Raw genomic sequence first — 22,292 nt, forward strand, 5'->3', positions numbered from 1 at the left:
AGAAACTGAGTGGTCTCTCTCACTGATGCATCTTTCTGTTTCCCACATCCTTCCCTCCCACTGTGCTGAGAACTAGGGCAGCAGAGGAAGTATGTACTGTAATCAGGAAAGGATTTGTGTGACCGCAGAGGTGAAGCATCCCCTGTCTCACCATCTGCCGATGGGGAAAGGGTGCCCACCACTGCCATCTGGAATTGTTGAGGCAACTCAATACTCATTGCTTAGAGTCTGTGTACAGTCATACCTCGGGTTAAATGTGCTTTAAGTTGAGCGCTTTCAGGTTACACTCTGCAGCAACCCGGAAGTAACGGAACGCGTTACTTCCGAGTTTCGCCACTTGCACATGCGCAGACGGTCAAAATGATGTCGCGCGCATGCACGGAAGCAGTGAATCACAACCCATGCACGTGCAGAAGCAGTTTGCATTTGCTTCTGGATGCGAACAGGGCTCCAGAACGGATCCCGTTCGTATCCAGAGGTACCACTGTACTTCATGCTACTATTTTACCATCAGTTAATTTTCCCTTGTTTTGTTCTATCCAATAAACTAGCTGGATAAGTTTTTTTTTTAATTTTTTATAATGCTGTAAATAAAGACTACAATGGGCAATTTAGAGATTGCTTTAGTAACATCTCCCGCTGTCCTCCAGATGCCTCTGAATAGGACTTGTTGAGAAAGAACGGTGGGAGACAGCTATTGCCTTTATGTCCTGCTTTTGAGCTTCCCAGAGACATCTAGTTATCCACCATGGGAAATAGGATGCTGGATGAATCATGCCTTTGGGTGTATTCAGAAGAGCTCTCCTTATGCTTATATCATGGGCCTCCAATGATGGTGAAAACCATTGTGTGTGAGGCTGATCCTTTCCTTATTTACTGTAGCCCTCATTGATTACTACATTATGATGACAACAGAATCTTTGCCGACAGATTACACATAAATATATATACAGATGACATATGTTCTGACATACATGATGTGCATGATGACTTCAGATGAATTTCTTCCTTTGTTACTCTTTTAACCAGAGACCCTTTGCCATTCAGACAGTTCTAATGATCTAAGTGGATGAGGTAGAAGGCCACCCCACCTTTTCAGGCAGACCTTGTCTGGCCTAGCAACTCCACTTCCTTCTTTAAAATTCCTCCCTCATCAAGCACTGCCCAGATCAAATGATCAATTATCAATTCATCCAGTAATAATTTGGTGATAAATTTATCACATATGTGCATGTTTCCATTTGATGTCTACAGCTTCTACATGCTTAAGGAGTATCTGCAGTAGTCATTTTCCCCAAACCAGCTGTGGTTTGGCTTAGCATCTCATGTGTACCAAGCCACTATGTCTCTTCCTCCTTCCCCACCATATGACTTCTGCTTTGGTAAAACTTGCTTGCCTGAGCAACCTTAAATCACCCTTAGTCGTGATGCATGGCGATGGTGTGGCTTCTTGTGGCTGCTGTGTTCATAGGGAGAATTCTGCCTCAGGATGGGCAGATGAAGTCCTGGTCCTTTTTGCTCAGTGATTCTAATTGTTATTATTTTGTGTGTGTGGTGGTGGTGATGGGTTTTTACATGATATCACAGAGGTTAGTTTGTTGACTGGCAGGAATCCATTAAAGACTAGCTTGTCTTTAATACCAGCTCACAACTTGTCCAGAATACATTAATTATTGTTTTATGTATAGTTTACTTCTATGAATATTTTTATGCATCACTTCCCCCATAATTTTTAGCCTTATTTAATTTGCTGGAGTATATAGTCACTAAGTTGTACCCTCTACCCTCAAGATAACAATCTCGAGACCACTGTACAAATTAAATCAAATGATTGAAAGGCTTCTAAGTAGTTCTTCCAAGACTCTATTTATTGTTTAGTGAAAGAATTATGGAGTGTTTGGTTAGAAGATCTTCCTTTAAGCTGTCATCTTTCATCTTTTATGTCTCCTTTATTTCCACCCTCTTCTCCATGTGCATTATCTTGCCAATGATTAGATAATTTAACTCTGGCTCCCCTTCTACTCTCTCTCATTCCCAATCCGTGTCTGCTTCAATTAGGTCCTGGTTCTTTGACTTACTTTCCTGCCATCCAATTTCTCTTTAACCAGTGACCTCCGTGAACGCTAATTCTATCTAAACCCTAATAAAAAACAATCAGGAGGTTACACAGCCCATTAGGCTGGCTTCAGAGCTGTAATTCATGTTTTATTCATGTCCCAGCTTTCACCCTCCAACGATAAAGGCAAGCCTACTAGCTAAAGCTGTGCGCGCATGCATGTTTATCTGTTGCTTACTGTCTGCATCCATAACAGTGGTGCCTCTTCCTAATGATTTGTATTGAAGCTGACCTGGAATCAACCTTGCAAGTATGACATGGAGTACATCAAAGCAAATAGCAGGTGACTACTGAACTAGCAGAGCACAGGGACAAACAGAAAAGAAGCCCCAGAGGGGAATGCTTCAGATCCCAAGTGAAGCCTTTCCCCCCTGAAGCTTTGTATGTCTTTCCATTTACTACAGGGGGGGGGGGAATGGCTCTAATAGGTTGTATCCATCACAGGATTTCCATTTCTTCTGTTTCAGAGGGTTGTGTTCCAGAGCTGAATTTTAGGGCACAAGGGAGGGACATGGGCTGGGAGGAGGACAGGTTCAGGAGATTTGTGCAGGGGGAGTCTGATGTTTGGGGTGTGTGTGTGTTTTTAACAGGACATCTTGTCCTCTCTGGTTACATTCAAGTTTTTGATGATAAAGGATTAGAAGCATCCCAGAAATGCATTCTGTGAAATTCAAGGGGGTTAGATATCCATCAGCAAGATTTTCATTTCATGAGGCAAGTGTCAAGTGTTAATTCCCTAAAGATTAAGCATTAACTAAGCTCTGAACATCAGCATTTTATTTTGTCAGTCTTCCAGGTACACCTCTTTTCCAAATTTAATACAGTTTGTGACTGCCTTTGCTACCTGGTTGTGTAAATACTTAATAGCTGTTTAATAGCAGATAGTAACATCCACAGTTCAAAAGGAGAAAAAGGAGATAATGGGGATGGAGGCCCACCTGGTCCTAATGGAACTAATATGGTTCTAACCAACCATATTAGTACTACTGTTAATGTCTTAACAGCCAACTTAAGGTCCTCTTTAATAAAATTTAAATTGTGTATATTTTGTCATGTATAAGGCAGTGTTGTAAGATAAAATGTTTTAATTTTGGTTTATCCACTGAACTTTGGCAAGTGATCTGCAGGCAGATGTGAATTAGCCCTTAGAGGTCCAAGTTATCTTTTCCCACTTCCCCCCCTGCAAAGTTCCTACTATGTATGGGATAACACAGGGGCAGAGGGGCTCGTCAACCTGAAAAAGTATCCCATCTAGGAGAACAAAAACTGTGATCCTAAACCTCTGCTGCCTTGAAGGATATCTTCTGGAGAAGAAAAGGCTAAGGAGTAAACCCTAAATACATCTGGAGTGGAGTCCCTAAGGCAGTTGGGTGGCGTCTTGTACGCCTCCTTCCAGCAACTCCTGCAGCCGAGCTGGTGCCAAATGTATTGCTCTGCTTTCCCTTGGACCACATCAGCGAGGCCAAGAGGGGGTCTTGCTGTCTGGGCAGCCAGGACCTCCATACACACTGCCCAGGCTTGTGCCCTGAGGTGGTTACTTCCATGCTGCAACCACAGCAGTTTGACTTCACTCATGGAAGCATACCCCATTTTCTTTTGAGACAGATGGGTGCCCACAGAGGACACAATAAATGAGAACTACTTCAGCATTTTAGTATTGGATTATGTGTCCTTTCTGCTTACCTCTGATAGTATTCCTCCATAGTTCACATTATAATTTATCTGCTCAGACACCCCCCCGAGTGCAATAATGTCTCTGTTGATGGTTTTGTGGACTTGCAGAATACAGGCCAACTGTCTATTCGCACAGTTGCTCCTGGGCATCATCTCCTACAGCTTTGTCACCACCGTTGATTTAGAGGGGACATGAAGCGGCTCAAGTTGGAAGGGAGATAACTAGAACACAGATGGCGCTTGAGCTTGACTTGCTACAAAATGGACAGATTGCATCACAGAACATTTGTTTAAAAAGAAAACAAAAGATAATGCCGTGGCAGTAAGAAAGATATACTTTTCCTTTGTTGCCGTTGCTTCTCTAAATTGTATTCCAGGTGGTAAATGACCTAGTAAACTTGGACTGCCTCTACTTTGAGATTGAGCCATTTGTTGCCTGCTGTGATTAGTCTGCTACTCTCTTTGCGGACTGAACCACACAAACTCAGAGTTTGATGCATTGATGCATTAGGGGCTGACTCTTTCACTGTTTGTTCAGACTGGTTTTCAGTGGGGCTTGCCTGCCAAAATAAAGGTGCATGGGAGAGGGACCTGTGAGCTAGACCCATGCCTCTCTGGGACCCTTATTTGTTGGTTATCAAGGCCACAGTCAGAGACAAGTTGTCAGAAAGTCTTAAATCTGCTGTTACTCGGGTCCCTGTTCAAAAATTCTATGCTGCATTGCAGATTCCACCTAACCGTTCAGATCTTCCCCTTGTGAAAGAGGCTGTTGGACTGTAAGATTTCTTCCACTTCCTGAGATTGCCTAGATCCCTTCATCTTCAACTGGTGATTAATGTAGGAAATGGCACCATAAATTACATTGTTAGGCGTTTCTTTGATAACACTGAACTTGAGAAGTTCGTGACTGATTATCACACCTGGGAGGCACTTATGGGACTACTGCAAAATGCTTCTGTTATTTCAGACTGAAAGATCACAGAGGTTGTTGAGATACAACCATTCTCTGGTTCCCTGAGAGTACCCTAAATGTGCCAAAGGATTCCATCTTGAGGATGGTTATTAAATTTAGTAGTCACTTCAGAAAAACAGTACAAAATATTAAAATCAATATAACAATGCTAACAAGTGATCAGATGCAAAGGTTTGATTAGAGGTTAGAAGTTCCATAGCAATATGCTGATGCAGGGGTAAATCAACTCCTCCTACAAGCACTTGAAGACTGAAAAGGTGGCTTTTGTGACAATAAATTGGCAACATTGTAATAGCTGGTGCTGAACCTTCTCTGATCTTTCAGGATTGCAGCCTTGTGTTGTTATTGGATGAACATCTGTTCCAGGACAAAATGAATGTCTCAAAGGAAATAGTTTTTTCTTTTGTTGTTGTTTTGTCAAATGTAGCTACCAAATATAGCCTGATTTTCACCAAGTGTACCTGATTGTGAATCAGACCTGATGGAAATTACTAAAAAGCTCTTCAGTAACTCACTTAAATTCAATGATCAACCCCTGTCCTCATTACCTTCTGGTATTTTATCACCAAGCATTGAATGACCAAACAATCTATTTTCTTGCGAACTTCTGATTTATCACATTAATTTTCATGGATGCTTTCATTGATATTTTTTTTAATGTTGGGAACTATTTAGGGAGACTGTATGTCTGCAAAATAGTACAGTGGCACCTCGGGTTAAGGACTAAATTCATTCCGGGGGGTCCGTTCTTAACCTGAAACTGTTCTTAACCTGAGGTACCACTTTAGCTAATGGCCCCCCGCCACTGCCACCGCGCTGCTGGCGCACGATTTCTGTTCTCATCCTGAGGTAAAGTTCTCAACCCGAGGTACTACTTCTGAGTTAGCAGAGTTTGCAACCTGAAGTGTTTGTAACCCGAGGTATTTGTAACCCGAGTTACCACTGTATATAAATGTTGATATACAATGTAGTGTATAATAATACATACATGTTTATCAAAGAATTCTTATCAAGCACCAACAGGTCTGTCATATACTGATCTCAACTCTTTAGCCTCTTTAGTCCTTATTTAGCCAAATCAGCACCATCCTTGCACAAGAAGAAGATATCAGCAGGCTTGGAGGAGCTCCAGTTTTGGGGGAGACTTTTAAGTGTGGGACCCAAAGGACAGCCCAATGAAGACTGAACCTACCCAGAGAAAGAGAGGATGAGAAGATGTGTGTCATTCACTCATTCTTAGATTACAGTGAGCTTGCCACTGTCCCACACTACTCTGATTCCATTGTGCTGACACTTCCAATTTCACTGGCAGCTTCGGGGGGGGGGGGATAGAACAAAAAAGCAGGTGGCTTTTGGTCACATTTATGGATTCTGTGTTGAAGTTTGAAGGAGGAGGTTCCAGTCATTAGAATGACTCTGAGGAAGCAATATAGTTTTGTTCTAGCTTCCCCAAATAAGCAAAACCAACTCTACTTTACATTTTCCCCTGAAGGCAAAATATTTTGGTCTGTCTGTAGAAGATAAACCATTTCTCTAACAGTTAGGCACCTATAGTGCCTTTTTTAATTTGACCTCAAAAGCAGCTGAGGAGATTTTGGTGCCCGTGGCAGAAAACCCAAACGCTGCTCATCATGTAATAATAAACTAAATAAATGACAATTTGCTGCCATTTAATACGAGTCCAGAATCTGCCGTCTGAGGTAAAGCTGGCTTGCTCAGCCTAATGGCAAGGCACACCTGCCTGACCTATGCAAAGATTAATGTAAGGCTAACAGAAATTATAATTAGACATGAATATTTTATTATTTATCGGGGTGAATTTTTAATAAATACATAAACTTTGAGTCTTTCTACGCTGCAATGAAGAAAACAACTTAGAAATGCTGCATGCATTTTCTTTAAAATGTTTTGAGGAAGAAAACCAAACTCATTGTTTATAACTGACATTTTGACATGAAGTTGTCCCCTCAAGAAAACATCCTATATAAACCATCACAAATAGCTCTGTATGCCAGCACCTTGGTTGGTCTGTGATTAATTAACCTTTATTCTTTATTTCCTTTAAAATGAAGCCTTCTCAGCAGAGAAATTTAAATAAAAGGAAAGAAAGGGCACATCTCTATTAATGTTAGATTATGGCAGAAGATAACACAACATGCTAAATAATTCCCAACAAAGTCCTCTGGTCAGATTTATATTACATTTCTAAGTTACTGTATTTTAAAAATTAATGAAAGATTTAATTATGGCATTGTTGCCACTGACCTTTTTAAAACGACTTCCTCATAAATCGGCAGATGATTTGCAGTGTTTCTCCAGGTTTATGGTTTTCTTTGGGGGGGAAAGCTCACAAATTAATGGCATCCATCCTTGACTCATTTTTTATAAAAGGCTGAAAGTTTACACATTCTACTGAGGTGACTGAGACATTATTGCAATTTATTTGGGATGCTCATGGGGTTTAACCATTTATTTGAGGAATGTAAAGACTAGCAGCTCGCTGGGCTGTAAAATATTATTTTACCATCCAAAGTGGGGAATATTTGAAAGAAAGAAAGAACACATTCTGGAAGGTGACTTTGTCCAAATGCCATCTGGCTTCCATATTTATTGTTTCTCAATAGTTTCCAATCCAGTTCTGCTCAGCTGAGAAATCAAGTAGTGACTTTTCCTATTGACTTTCCAGACTACTGATTTGAAAACTTGGCTGTGTTCTTCCATCACTGACAGAACAGTACTTGCAAAGTTGGCACTGTAGTTCCTGGCCTAGCAGTCTATGGGCAGGATTCACCTAACAAATCCTGTTAGTGGAAGCTCTGCAAAAAGGTTTCCAGTTGTGCAGTAGTTCTTTCTTCTTTCTCCTTCCCCCATACACCCCCCACACCATAATTGGCACAGGGGGTTGGTAGAACCCCCAGAACAGCACACAGGGGGAGAAAGGTGTTCTGTTTGGCAAACTAATGTGTTTGCACAAATGGAGCATTTGTAAAAACACAGCGCTGAATTCCACCCTATACACACTATCTTAGTAAGTAACAAGTAAATGATTTATTTATTTATTTAAAAATCCCTGATTCTGATTTTGATCAACTCAACATAGGATCTGTTTCCTAAGTCAATGAAACTGGGGAAGGATAATGACTGAGTTGCACACAGGTAATTTTGGAGCAAACATAAGATTTCAATGAAATCATAGGAAAATGTAATATCCTACAGTTGTTGTATTTTTACTAATACCAGAACTAGCTCCAGAATTAATTTAGAAGAATAAGGTCATGCAAAGTGATCAAATTCTGTTCCAGATTTGACCTCACCTCCAGTAACATTTACTACCCCACCATTTACTTAATTGCTGGGAAGTTTGTGGTAATGGTGTTTCCAGCCCATGTATGTGTTCTAGCCAGTACAGTTGCCATATGTCTGGAGTTTCCTGGACATATCCAGAATACAGCAGTCAGCGCAGCAATGTCTGGGCGAAAATCAGGACGTATGGCAGCCCATGTTGGCAGTGCCATTTCCCCCATAAAAATAGCTCAAAACCAACTTTTTTAAAAGTGATTTTGCCCAAGAAGTTCAACAACTTTGGGCGAAACTTTAAAAAGCTCAACAACTTTTCTGTCCGGATTTTCACTGTTTGAAATATGGCAACCCTACAGTACAGCCACATTAAAGACACACACATACTTTGTGTGAGCCTGGAGCTCTGCATGGCATCAATGACACCCAACGAAGCCATAGCAAACAGCAGTGGTAGTATCAGCATCCCAGTAGCTGTAATGGTGGGCATTTCCCCCACTGTGCCAGATATTGATCACAGCAGCCCAGGCAACCTGAAAGCAAAGAACAGCTTTACAGCAGCAACTATTCCTATTACCAGCTATCTGGAAGTGTCTAAAGAACACATTCCACCTTATGCTGCATGCAGGAACTACAGGCCAATCTCACTTCAGTCTGTTAGACTCTCTCCTTCCCCAGCCGAGGATTTTTGAGAAGCGAGGCTTGGAGTTGATGATGGCAGGACTGGCAGCGAAGAGGAAGCGATGGCAAGCAATTAATTGGGCTTTTGAAGTGCTCACACTGAATGCTTTAAAAATATTTAAGGTTAGACTTGAAAAGCCCAGTTAATGTTCATGGTGAGCCAGAGAGGGGTTCACATATCCTGAGTTAACAATTCATAACAATATATTTGGTATACATGTGTTCATAGAATATTTTGATGGACACCAGCAAATCCTAGGCTGAAATGATAAGCTATATTTCCTCATTCAAATAAAGTAGAGCAGCATTAAACCTATAGTGAAATACCTTGTGCCTCTCCTCTTCTGCCTTCCAAGCATTGGTGGTCATTATAGCAGGAAGAAGGTGGTGAAAGAGAAGTCATTTCCATGCTCATCTTTCCATTTCTACAGTGGAAGGGGAAATTGGTATGTCATTCCTGCTGCTAATACTGAGTAAAGGCTTCCCGTTTCTTGATCAAATAGGACTTGGGGAGCAGGCCAAGAATTTTTATTTTCTCTTGACACTTCAAGAAACCCCCAAACTTTGTACATCTAAGTGCAAATCCTGCAATGTAACTAAATTCTCAACTCAAAACATTTATAAAAAATTGTGTAATCCCAAATCATCATTGAAAAATTAATAAATAAACGATGGGCCCTTATTATAGGAAGCTGGCCTAGAACTTTTTCTGCAACTAGGGGGAAAATATCCTTTTGCAATTCCTGCTGCTTTAATTACATTTAGTATATTATTGTTTCTGTCTAAATTATAGTAATTAAATACACACATCTTCTTTGAAATCATTTAATTAAAGAGTAGCTAGTACTTTGTCATGTTTAGAATGCTAATGCATTTGCTTTCACTTGAACTTTTTTCTATAGTTCATCTCTGCGGGATTATCAGTCCCTCTCCTTTTAAATTTCCCCAAAATACGTGTGAGGGCTGCTGGGGTTTACTTGATGAATTTGATAGTGGAAAAATGAAAGCTGTGTCTTTCAGTGCTGGATTATCATCAGTGCTTAATGCCGATAGTGGGGTGTCTGGCTTTTCTGTAAGCTTGTGTTTAATATGCCATGGCCCAGAAAATGTTAGGCTCCCGCACTCCTGGATAGCTGATAAGTTAGTAAATGTGATATACCAGATTGCTTTCGCATCTGGCATAAAGCTATCAAAGAAACCAGTGGGACTGTATTGATGTGCACCAGCTGTGTGTGTGACCACTAAATGGAAACATGTACAAAGCATAAGATGCTAAATCAAGTGTGAACAAAGTTTTCAGCAAGGCTGTATGGTCGTATGTTATATAGCTTAAGCGGATAACAAGGAGAAAAGAGGAAAGTTCCGTCAGCACACTATTTTCTCATTTTGTCAGCTTGAATGAATGGGTATAGCAGAAGGCAGAGTACCTTCAACCCCATCGTTCAGATTTACTGCACATATGCAGCTAGTAATTATGTAATTGTACAACGTACTGAGTGTGGTGGTCCTGGCATAACCATGCTACAATCAGCTGGGTTTCAATCAATGGCAGAGGTGAATTTGTTCCAGGCCTACCTCTTAGCTGAAGTAGACTCAATTGGAATTCCCTAAGGGAAAGGGAGAAGGACACCTGCGCCACAGGTGACCAATCACAGGGGTGCTGACCTTGGGATGCTCTGACTCTCATTTGCCCTCTTTCTAGAATCAGCTGTGTTTCAATCAAATCTTTTTATGTTCTAGTGGAACTGTTCCTTTTCCCTTTTTCTTTCACATCATAAAGAAAACTGGTAGGTGATTCTATAGCTCTCCACCCAGGAAAAAAGACAATTACAATAATCTGCTTTATTTTCTCAACCAACATAGAAATATCACACAGCAAGGCTCTTTATTTGGGTACTCTCTGTTTGGCATAAATGTGGACATGGGTCATCAAAGCAGTGCTTTAACTTGGCTTCCTGATTTCTTCTCACCTGAGATTCTCAGGGTCCAGGAGAATAAGTTTGTTTCCACTGGTTAGTTATAACAGATTGAGTTGTTCCTCCAACTCCTCAACCCCTGGGAGAGATTGTCGGGCTTTGTTTATGTTTCTCGAAATGGCGACTAGTGTCTGTGTCCTCATCTGTTCTTGCAACCCACCCCTTTGAAATGGTGGCTCTTGCTGACTCTTCTGTGGCGAGAAAATAACTACCGGCATGATGACTAACAATCAGTTTCCAGATTGAAAACAAACCCCCCACAGCTAGACCAATGAACAAGGCCTTTTACCTTGATGCCTGGGGTTATTTAATTAAAAGATTTTTGTTGTAGCTTTGTTGTCCCATTATTTCAAAGACTTGAGCTCTTTTCAGGTCAGACTTTGAAAGCCACAATGCCATGCAAGTGCTTTTGGTAGTAATCCTATGCATATTTACTGGGAAGTTAGTTCTGAGAAGATAATCATAGGGTTGCATTTGCGTACCTTTGTGTACCAATTCTTACTCACTCCATTCACTTAATGCTGCACATTTTGTGAGGTTCAACTTTACAGCCAAAGCCGCCGTTTCAGGGGTCAAGAAAGAAATGTTAGTGAACCAACTTTATCTTGAAGGCTCTTGCACATTTTTCATACCTGCACACATGCATTGTTCCACATCTCCTGCTGCTACGGATGCCTTGTTTGTTTGTTTTTAAATTGAAGCAGCTTCTTCACTGCATTATCTCAAACTATCAGGGATACTGCAGCAAACTCCATGATGAACGTCAGGAGCATGGAAAATACTTTTAAATTACAGTAGGCATTATAAGCTAGTATTTGATTTTAGGATGGATTTGTATTCATTTAGGCTCTGTATGGTATACATTCATACATACTCCAAATGTCAAGGACACCTTATGTACACACCAGCAAAGTCCTCTTTACCAAGCTTCCCCCAACCCATATTTCTCTCTCTCTCTCTCTTTCTCTCTGCTACTTTTTCTCATGCTCTCTCCATTCTCTCTCAGGCTTGCCTTTATCTGCCCATTGCCTCCACTCCATCTATCTAAGTACTCCTGTGTCACGTTCTTTGCTCAGAACCTTTTTTCACTCTTTTGTCCTCCTCCATCTCAATGCAATGCTGATTTGTTTTTATCTCCCCTTCCTCTCTTCATTTCAGCAATATTATCTCCACACACACACACACCCCAGCTTTCCTCTCTGCTGGATGCTTCTGTCGTGCTGTGCTTGGCTCAGAGCAGAATGAGAGCAGGAGGAAATCACACCCATGAGGCCAAATTTCACAACATTCTAAAGCATCCTGCAAAAGGATGCTAATGCTGCTCTAGCAGTCACACTCTATGGTTGATCCTCCGAGCTGACATATGCATCTTGACTGCTTGCTTACATGAATTCTCATGCCTTCATGGTGGTGACTCAACTCTAGCAGGACTGTACAAAATCACCAATGGAAGGTACAGGAGAGGCCAGTGCTATCAAAAGCCACACTGAATGGGTTGCCCATTTCTGCCCTGTTAAAATGATGGGAAGCTGTGTGAGATTAATTGGGCCCAGTTATAAGACAGGGAATTGCATATGATCAAACTGTCTCTTGGAAATATACCAAATATACTATGTAGCTGGAGATTTTAAAGTAAGTTTTTTTTAAAGAAATAAAACAAAAAAGAAAATAAGAGCTGACATGAGAGTCTCAGATGGAACTCAACAACATCACAGTTCCTGGTGGCTGCCTTAGCCAAATCTTCAATCACCAGGGAAAGCTCTGTGGTTAAGTTACCTATGAATTTCATCTCATCTCCTTTTCTAGAGAGGGCAGTCAATGTAATAGCTTTGGATTAATATAATCATGCTTGGGATTGGATTGAATAACAATGGTCTCACCTCCACGGGGAAAGTCTCACTCATCTCTTTTTTCTAGTGGAGAGATGATAAGAACCAGGAAGTTTCCCTCTGGAATTCTAATTCTTGTTTCCACTTTTTAGATGGTTCATAGGAATGTTGTATAGAAGGAATATTTTCTAATGCCCCCCTTCTCCCTCCCTCCCTCCCTCTCCTTTCCCCCCACTATCAACCTACAGGATCTTTGGCCATATTAATCTCCGCTCTGAATGGCAGCTAGTAAAAGTAGATTACAAATCTTTCTTTAGCCGGAGATGCAACAAGGATGACTTTCAGACGTGGCATCTGCACAACCAGGTACTACTACTATACCATCACAGCTTTCCTCATGCATCTTTCAAAAGAAATACTTGAACACGGGCAAAAAAGGAATCTAAGTAATTTGATTCAGTGCATCTGAAAGACGGATAGTAGGGAGGACGGAATAGGAAGAACTTGACCCAAAAAGTTAGGGAAGAAACCAACCAGCAACTAGCTGCCAAAGGGAGAGTTTTCAAGTCATGGTACTGTTCACGAAAGCAGAGGCAGGAGTGACAGAGAGTCAATAGCATCTGCATGAAAGCTTGGAGAAAGTGCCGTGGACATACAAATCAGAAATAACTAGGAAGTGAACAATTCTCCCCTTGCACAAATGACAATCACTATTTATGATGAACCACAGTGTGACTGTTATGACTTGATTAAATGGTGTGGTATCTGAGGAACTTGACTGTAATTATGGCAGAGGGATAAGAATGAATCTGAGTGAAGGATTGCTGTTAAAATAAGGAAGTGAGAGGCTGTTCAGGAAGCTGTTTCAGAAATCCATATCAGACCACCAAATCTGTTACCAGGGATTAACCAAGGTTCTGCAGAATGCCTGGAGGGAAGTGGGCATCTGAGAATATGCAGAGAAGATACACCTCCTCTTATTATGATTTGTAGTTTTATTTTTCCTGTATAATTTTTGAAATTGCTATTACGTTAGCAGGCTGCAAATAGACAATTTAGACAGTATTCTAGATTTCATTTGCTTTCAGAATTTGGAGATTGTAGAAATAAAGGACCAAATGCAATATGGTGACTCCTTCCCCAAGCTTTCTCCTCTACAAATTACCGGTAACCACACCAGGGAGATATGTAGAGCTCTAACTCAACTCTCCGTTGTCTCTAACTTAACTCTCCATTGTTTTGCTTCAAAGGGTGAACCTTGTGTTATGGGAGAGAGGAAGATCTATAAGAAACGTAAAGCAGGGGCCTGGTGTGCACTGACTAGAGATTATTCAAGAACAGTTGTCTCAGAACCTTGCATATGTGCGGAATGGGACTTCGAATGGTAAGCCATGTTCTCTTTTACAGTGCTTTTCTTGCAGCTCTTACTGTTACTTGTATGTTAGGTTCCAAAGGTGATGAAAAATAATGCAATGTTAATCTTTGTTCATCATATTAGCATAACAGCCCTAGGGATAGGGGAGGAATTTATTTTAAAAGGGCTTACACTTGGAATTTGGCCGTTCTGGTGCAATCAAGCTTTGACTGTATTGGATCCTCTCTTGATTCGAGCACCTATTTCCAAGCTGCTAATGCAAAGGAAGACAGTCTTAAGAATTTTGAAATTAAGATATTTCAGAATTCCGCATGCCTTGCCCTTAAAACCCCCCACCAAAAACAAAAATGCAAAAACGAAACAAGAACCAGTTACTGGCTTGCTGCAAAAAAAGATAAAAGTCCATAGAACCCAAATTAGGTACTTAGGATCTGGAAGGAATGTTTTCTCACAGAATTGAGTCCCATCTTCAAGTGGTATAAGAACCTCCTCTTCCTCTTTAGGATTCTGCTGTCAAAGAACTAAATTTGGTATTCTTATGTCGCATAAAAGGTAATGGTAGCCATGTTGGGCCAGAAGAAAAACAAATTCATAATCCATATTAGGGCTGACTTTGTTAGGCTGCCCAAAATGTCACAGAATGCCACAGCCAAAAATATCAACAGGAAAATGTACATGTAATCATATAACAACAGAAAATAATCTAGACCTTTTCCCCTCTTTGTAGAAAAAAACAAACCATGTAGTATTATTAGCATTCTTGCTTGAAGTTTCCTTCCATTAGTTTTTTATTTACCCTTGTCAAGATCCCCACCCCCAAGCAAAACAGAGCAGCAGTTGGACGTGGTGATTTTTCTAGCATGCAAACCCTGGGGGAATTTCAAGCAGTGGGAAGGTGGGCAGCTTGTGTGTTTTTCATATACATTTACCAGAAGTTAATGAACGAGTCTGAGGCCTTGAGGGCATAGAGCAATGTTGTCTTTAATATTATTTAATATTAATGCAGTTCGTTCTTTCTTTCAGGCAACGAATTGCTCCTCCCAAACATGAGGATATATATATATAGATATATAGATATATAGATATATAGATATATAGATACACACACACACATACACACGGTTGGCCCACTGGGAATGATTAACTTTGAATTTTGAGACAAAAAAAATTAGGGAATCTCTGATCCGCTTTAAGTAATTTGGAATTGCTTGCCTTCAAAGAATAATGGGAACCAACCAGGGTAATTATGGGCTAGTGCACTCTGCCCATTTACACACCTTTCTGAATCCTCTGGAGGCTTGAGAAGCTCATAAACAATAGTCAGTTATGTCAAATCCACTCTTATGACATAATGTCTGAATGCTGCATGAGGTACTTCAGGACCCCTGTTATTTCTGCCTGCCTTCAGAATGACATTTTCCGCAATGGGATGGCTACCATGAAATACTGCCATGACTTCATCCTTGTGTAATTGGATAATATATCTCTGTTGCTGAGCTTCATGGACCTGTTTTTTCATTCACTAAAGCAATATCTACGGTCATTTCACACAGTATCCTTTCTGTGTAGCTGTATGGGGGGGGGGACTTTAGTGTGTACCATCCTTGTATATGAAGATGGCAACAGCTAATTCTCTGCCAGCATGACCAGTGATCATGGATGAAGGGTGTTGTAGTCCAGCAGCACCCAGAGGGTCAAAGGTTCCCCAGTTCTCATCTACAGCTGGGTAGGACCTCCACTGGAAATTCCAGAGAACTGTTGATGATGGCCTCTTGGACTTTCTCTGAGGTGGTTTGGTGGCTGAATTTGAGGCTGGTGGGGAAGTGCAGGAGATGCAGATATGCTAATGAAAGTGGATGAGAGGTTTTCCAAAGTTGAAGCAACCTCCACCCTTTCTTTTGACATCTTAAGTTCTTCCCTTTCCTTGCACATTTGACATGTAGAACTGCCATTCACTTTCCCTCCCCTCTGTGTGATTTAAAGTATAGTTTTGGATTTGGCTGGGTATAAATCTTTACTGGTCCATGAACCTCCATATGTGCCCTTGGAAAGTCAATCTCTCTCAGCATAATGTATCTCATCGGGTTATTGTGGCAATACAATCCTATGTATGCAACCCTGAGCTCTTTGTAAGAAGGGTGAGATACAAATGTGATTAAAAAAAAACCTGTACTTATTCATGACAGTGTCTTCTTGGTTTATTTCCTTAGTGACTATGGGTACGAAAGACACAGTAATAATCAATGTATCCCAGCATTCTGGTTCAGCCCATCTTCCCAACTGAAAGAATGCAGCCTTGGACAGAGCTACCTGAACAGCACTGGGTAAGTAGGTCCACAGCCTGTCACCACCTTGTAGGGCAGGGCTGGCCAATGTGGTGCCCTCCGTATGTTTTGGACCGCAATTCCCATCATCCGCAACCACTGGCCATGCTGTCTATCTGAATCTGATGGACGTTGCCTTCCAACAAAAGCTGGGGGTCGTACATGTTGGCTACCTGTGTTGAGGTACCTGCTTTGCCATGTCTGGTTCATTTCCAGGGTAAGCTTCTGGCTGATGTTTGCAGCCTTGCATTTGTACGCCACCAGCTTATTCTTCAGAAAGTCATTCACATAAAAAAATGTCTGAGAAGAGATTCCCCAGGAGGCCCAAAGTTGTCTACTTTGGTGTCAAAATTAAACCCAAAATAGCAAATAAATATCATGTTTGAAGACTGGGAAAGGTTATGGACCACCGGTATGAAATTTACGGCATGTAATGCCTTGAAAGAAAACATTATGAAAATGATATACCGGTGGTACATGACCCCAGTCAAGCTTGCTAAGATATACCATCTGTCTGACAACAAATGTTGGAAGTGCAAGGAGGCTGAAGGAACATTCTTTCACCTTTGGTGGACTTGCCCAAGAGTGAAGGCCTTCTGGGAAATGATCTACAACGAGTTAAAAAAGGTGTTTAAGTACACCTTCCCTAAAAAACCGGAGGCCTTCCTCTTGGGTATTGTCGGCCAAAAGGTGTTAAAGGAGGATAGAACGTTTTTTATGTATGCTACCACAGCAGCAAGAATCCTGATTGCCAAATATTGGAAGATTCAAGATTTGCCCACGCTGGAAGAGTGGCAAACGCAACTGATTGACTACATGGAGTTGGCCGAAATGACTGCCAGAATCCGAGATCTGGGAGAAGAAGCAATGGAGGAGGACTGGAAAAAATTTAAGAACTATTTGAAAAAACTTTATAAGTTACATGAACTATAAAATGACGCAAAATTTGAAATGTTAGCCCCAGCAATGAGAGTGCAATATCTATGAAATTGGATAACATTATTGAAAGAATCAAAGTTTAAATGTTAAAAATGATAATATGCTTTGTTTTCAGAGTAAATGGACAATAAGGGATTTAAACTTAAACTGCAATTGAAAGTACAAAAGAATCACATGAAACAAGGTTATAATTTGCTGATAAATTTATTGTTAAGAATGCATTGTGCGGGAGATGCGGGGAAGTTCGATAGAAAGTTGAAATAAGCTGTTGAAAGGTCATGATTCTTTTTATCTTCTTTTTGTTTTTTTTCTTCTTTTTCTCTTCTTTCGTTTGTCTATGTCTGAAAAAATGCAATAAAAACTATTTTAAAAAAAACAAAATAGCAAATAAAAAATAAAAAATTGTGGCACTTGTTCATTTTAATACATATGGAATCAAGCCACTGAGGTAGAAGCAGAATAGTGCTCACTTATCCCCATTCCTAAACCCCATACATCTGAGAGGTAGGCTTGAATAGAGCCTTGTGTGTGCATACGAGCTGAGTGTGCATAGGTTCTGTTCAAACCTTACTTAAACTTTTAAAGAAAGAGACTCAGAGCTCTTTGAGACCTTATATTAAATGTTCATGTTTTGCTAATTCCAGCTCAGTTTGAAGTAGCATAATAACCTGAGGACAATTGGTTATTCTGGATTAACACTGGGCCAAAGTATTCAGCCCATGCTTATTTGTTGGTTTCAGGGGTGAGGTGAAAGCTTCTCTCCACCCCAAAGACTTGAATAACCTTCAAGGACTCAGCAAATTCTAATACTTTTCTGGGGATTTAGCTTACCATTATTGACAAGAGTTTCGACTTCTTTTGCCAGAATAGGAACAACAACACTTTGCTTCCACTTCAACAGGCAGCATAGCAGTTCCTTCTAATTTTGAACAGAATGCCCCAAGGGGAATAATGTTGGAGTTGCTGAAGTGACAACAAAGCATTTTTGTTCTGTGGGGTGGAGAGGAATGGGAAATCTCAGCTGGCTCATCAATAATGGTAATCTACTCTTCCACAAAAGAATATCAGAATTTGACAAGGCTGCCCTGGAAGTCGCTGAACATTTGTCTCCTTTTTTTGTTGGACAAACAGTCCTATTCAAGTGGGATTCCAGATAACCAAAATCAAATAAAAGAGTGTAACAGCATGCATATCTCTTCTTTGGAAGTACACTGATGTAAAGTCAATGGCATGTGTTAAATCAGAGTTGGGGAAATATGATGCTCCAGACCAATCTATCTAGCCAAGTGATTCTCAAACACGGGTCACCAGCTGTTGTTGGACTACAACTCCCATCATCCATAGCTAGCAGGGGCAGTTGTCAGGGATGACTCCTCCCAGGCCACACACCCCTCCCCATGGCACACCCTCTCTCTCCAGGCTCCACCCCTCACTGACCTTGCTTCACATTCTCCTTGAGTGCTTTTGCCTGGCTGTATTGCCAAACTGTGATAAAGCCTCTTTCTTGCCTGAATGGAGGGCAGAGAGTGGTGTGTGTGTGTAGATACTAGCCTATTATATCTCATTATAATATATATTCCTTGTTCCACTCACCCTTTCCTCTGGTTGTGCCCACTACTGATACGTAGCCACAGAAGGTTGTCCAGAGAAATATGTGTCCCTTGAGCTGAAAAAAAAGACCTCCTACTTTGGAGGTCTTTAAGCAGAGGCTTGACAACCATATGTCAGGAGTGCTCTGATGGTGTTTCCTGCTTGGCAGGGGGTTGGACTCGATGGCCCTTGTGGTCTCTTCCAACTCTATGATTCTATGATTCTATGAAAAAAAATCTAAATTTGTGTCTAAATGGTTTCTTAACAAGGGAGTAAGGAACACTGAAAGAGACAGAAAACCAGTGAAAGGGAGAGTAATGATCTTTCCCAACCTATATTTTGCCTGTGTGCATTTCTACAGTTTAGTGTGGCATAGATCTGTCTTGGTGCTAACAACAAAAACCTGAAATATAATGGATATTGAATGCTGCAGTTGATAAAAACTTTCAATTTCTTTACATTTCCTGTTAGTGAGCACAATGCATATGCTATCAAACGTTGGTCCCCCCCCCGCCTTGTGAAATATGACATTTAAATAAACAACTCAACCCAACTTAAATTATCATATTTCACAGGTATCGGAGGATTGTTTCGAATAACTGTACGGATGGACTGCGGGAAAAGTATGCTGCCAAGCCTGGACAGTGCCCAGGCAAAGCTCCCCGAGGTCTGCATATCCTCACATCCAATGGCAAGTTGGTTGCGGAACAAGGGTTCAACACAACCTTCAGAATCCTCATGGAAGAGGTACAACTGCTAGGTTGATGATAATATAGGATTCCTTCCCCTTTTGCTGCTCCCAACCTTTACCCTCTTCTTCATGCATGATGAAGTTTAAACATCACTGAAGGTGTGGTGGATGAAAGTCTGAGTTAAAATTATAAGACTTTTAGTAATCATTAACAGCATTTTCATTTTGTTACTTCCTAGAAACATTCTGGATTTTATAACTGATGACCCCGTAAACCTTTTTGTGGGGGTTGTATTGCAATGCTGTTCAAGACAAAAATGTTAACTATATAATATAAGCTAGAGAGAATCTCAGACTTTGCCTTCATGAACACCACAAAGGTAAAATGAAGCTCAAAGATGCCACCGTTTGAACTTCACTAAGGATAATTGGTAGCCTCCTTGTCTCTAGCCATAGGGCAAGCAAACAAAATAAAGGAAAAAGAGAGCCAAGAAGCTTTCAAGGCATCCTGCTTCACCATCCCAGGTTTCACAGCACAGCAGGGTGTTCATTCTCTTTTATTTTCTGGTTGAAAAAGGGCAAGTGCCCTCTTCTTTCTGGACCAGTCAGACATCAGAATGAGAGCTAATAGTGATGGGGTTAGGACTCCACTGACCTCTGTCTTGGCTTATACTGGGAGCCTCACTTCAGAGCTTTGAAACCACTGATTTAAGCCTATCAAATTGCTATGTTTTATTTATTTTTAAGATCATTGATTTTGTTCCGGAGTTCCATGTGCCTTGAAGATTCTAGATCTGCCTTTTAACAGCAGCTTAACTGCAATCCTGTACAGGTCTACTTAGAAGTAAGTCTGATTGAGATCTATATAGCTTACTTCCAGGTAAAAAGGAGATCTGAAACTTTAGTATCCTAGGACTGCAGACTGTTTCTCTGAAGCCACCTAGCAATATTCGACCCAACTACACGTTTAGCTTCCTTTTATTTGAAATTCACCCCAAACCCTAATGGTTTATTATTATTATTATTGCTTGCCTTACTAAATATGTTCAGCCCATTTGTAGCCCGGCCTTCTTTCAAATGCAGCATACATAGAATTAGGAGCAGCCACCAACTTTTCCCTAAAGTGAAATTTCAGTATGAATTTAGAGGGTTTTGCTTGGACACAGTACTGAGGCAAAACTCCAATGGATGCCAAAGGCAGGGAGAGATCATTGTGTGATGCCTACCCAGGATTCATAGAATACATAGAAGCAGGTTGTTAACACAAAGTGTGCTTTGGGTATTATCTGTATTTCACCAGCACCCAGTGTCTTTTTTGGGACTGGGGCTGGTGAAGAAGCTGTTCAGGCGGTGGACAAGGCTGATAAATCAGACTCAACTGTTGTCACTAATTTTTGCCTAAAGCAATATTTCAATGTGATTTTAGAGTTTCATGCTTGGGTAAAACACCTGAAGAATTTGAAGGGGAAGGGAAAAAAGAGTTCTGATACTCCTAGTGAAACTTCTCAGGGGAAGAGTATCTGCATACCCCACATGGTGTTTTTTCTATTACATTGAGACCTGCCAGTGTCAGGGAATTGCTCTGTGACTGAGTGTATTTCTAAGTTATTTCTGAGACAGAGTAACACCAGAACCAGTGGTCAGGGATGATGGGAATTTTAACAGCATCCCTAAGTGCCTTTCGGCTTGGAGATCATGATTCTTCCCTTTCTTGTTGTACCAGGGTCATTAGAGAGCCTGAGCACATAAAGAACAGTACACACAAAGCATTTTGAGCATATTGTAGTGTCTTGTTTTTTGGTTTGTTTGTTTGCTGCTGTTTTGGAATAGGCTTTTTAAAGTGTTTTATAAGAGCAAACACAATTGATTATTAGAGGTTGGCATGCAACAAAACTCTTCTGAACATAGTGATTTTATATTGATTTTGAGCCCGTCCAGCTGGCTTTACCTACTAGCAGTTTCAACTTTACAGGCTATCTGCACATTATGTTCAATGTGTTGCTTTCACTTGCTTATCTGTTTTATAGCATCCTTCTTGGGTGGGGAAAGAATCAGGACTGGGAATGTGCATGCAGGAAGTCACATATCCTTCCATGTTACAGACCCAGCGAACATTGCTGTCCATCTCCTAAGCTGCTATTTGCCCCAGGAATAAAGCTGCTCTTTGTGGCCACAGTACTCTTCCAACCCTGCCTAAGTGCACATTTTGACATTTTCATGAATTCATCTCCTATCACGTTAATGACAGGTGCCATTGACAACGCCAGTGATAGCAGATGCAGCTAACAATAACAGCAGCAGATGCGAATCCTTATGCTAGCAATACCCGGTGCATAATCACATATACTAATAGTCTAAGAAGTCTATATCCAGGAATGTTTATTTAGGAATAATCATTTATATCCCCAAATAGGGATGAACAAATCTGCCAATTTCAGCTCTCTCTGTTTCTCATTTTTCCAGACATAAATTCATTTCTCCATATTTTCACAGCAATCGTCATGAAAATTTGTCAGCAGTTTAGTCCAGTTTTTCCTAGTACTATACATATTTTATATGCAGTTTTAAATAATATACACACTATTGCAAACAATGTTCCCTACCATAATGCATTTTTCTCCACGTTAGTTGAAGAACTGCATCCTAAAATTCAGCAAAGTGCAAATTTAGAAAAACAGCTGTGTTTCAGTTCATGTAGCTGTGAATTAGGCAGTTTCTCATTAAAATCCAAATGAAATTGGACCCCCTTTCCCCCCATGGATCTTTGAAAATATCACTTATATAGACATATCCTCAAATTATCCAGAGAAAGGCATCTTGTTGTGGG

At 40.7% G+C, this 22,292-nt stretch overlaps 1 protein-coding gene across 1 annotated transcript in view; it reads left to right on the plus strand.

Moving 5' to 3' along the window:
- SORCS3 (sortilin related VPS10 domain containing receptor 3) overlaps positions 1 to 22,292 on the plus strand; it is a 413,753-nt gene that overhangs the window by 348,640 nt on the left and 42,821 nt on the right. The window contains exons 15-18 of the mRNA XM_082225230.1: positions 12,795 to 12,912; positions 13,797 to 13,930; positions 16,132 to 16,245; positions 19,350 to 19,521. Of these exons, the coding sequence (XP_082081356.1) occupies positions 12,795 to 12,912; positions 13,797 to 13,930; positions 16,132 to 16,245; positions 19,350 to 19,521 (538 nt within the window). The remainder of the gene's footprint in view (positions 1 to 12,794; positions 12,913 to 13,796; positions 13,931 to 16,131; positions 16,246 to 19,349; positions 19,522 to 22,292) is intronic.

The sequence above is a fragment of the Podarcis vaucheri genome (genome assembly GCF_965113315.1).
Source record: "Podarcis vaucheri genome assembly, chromosome: 5".
NCBI classification, from domain to species: domain Eukaryota; kingdom Metazoa; phylum Chordata; class Lepidosauria; order Squamata; family Lacertidae; genus Podarcis; species Podarcis vaucheri.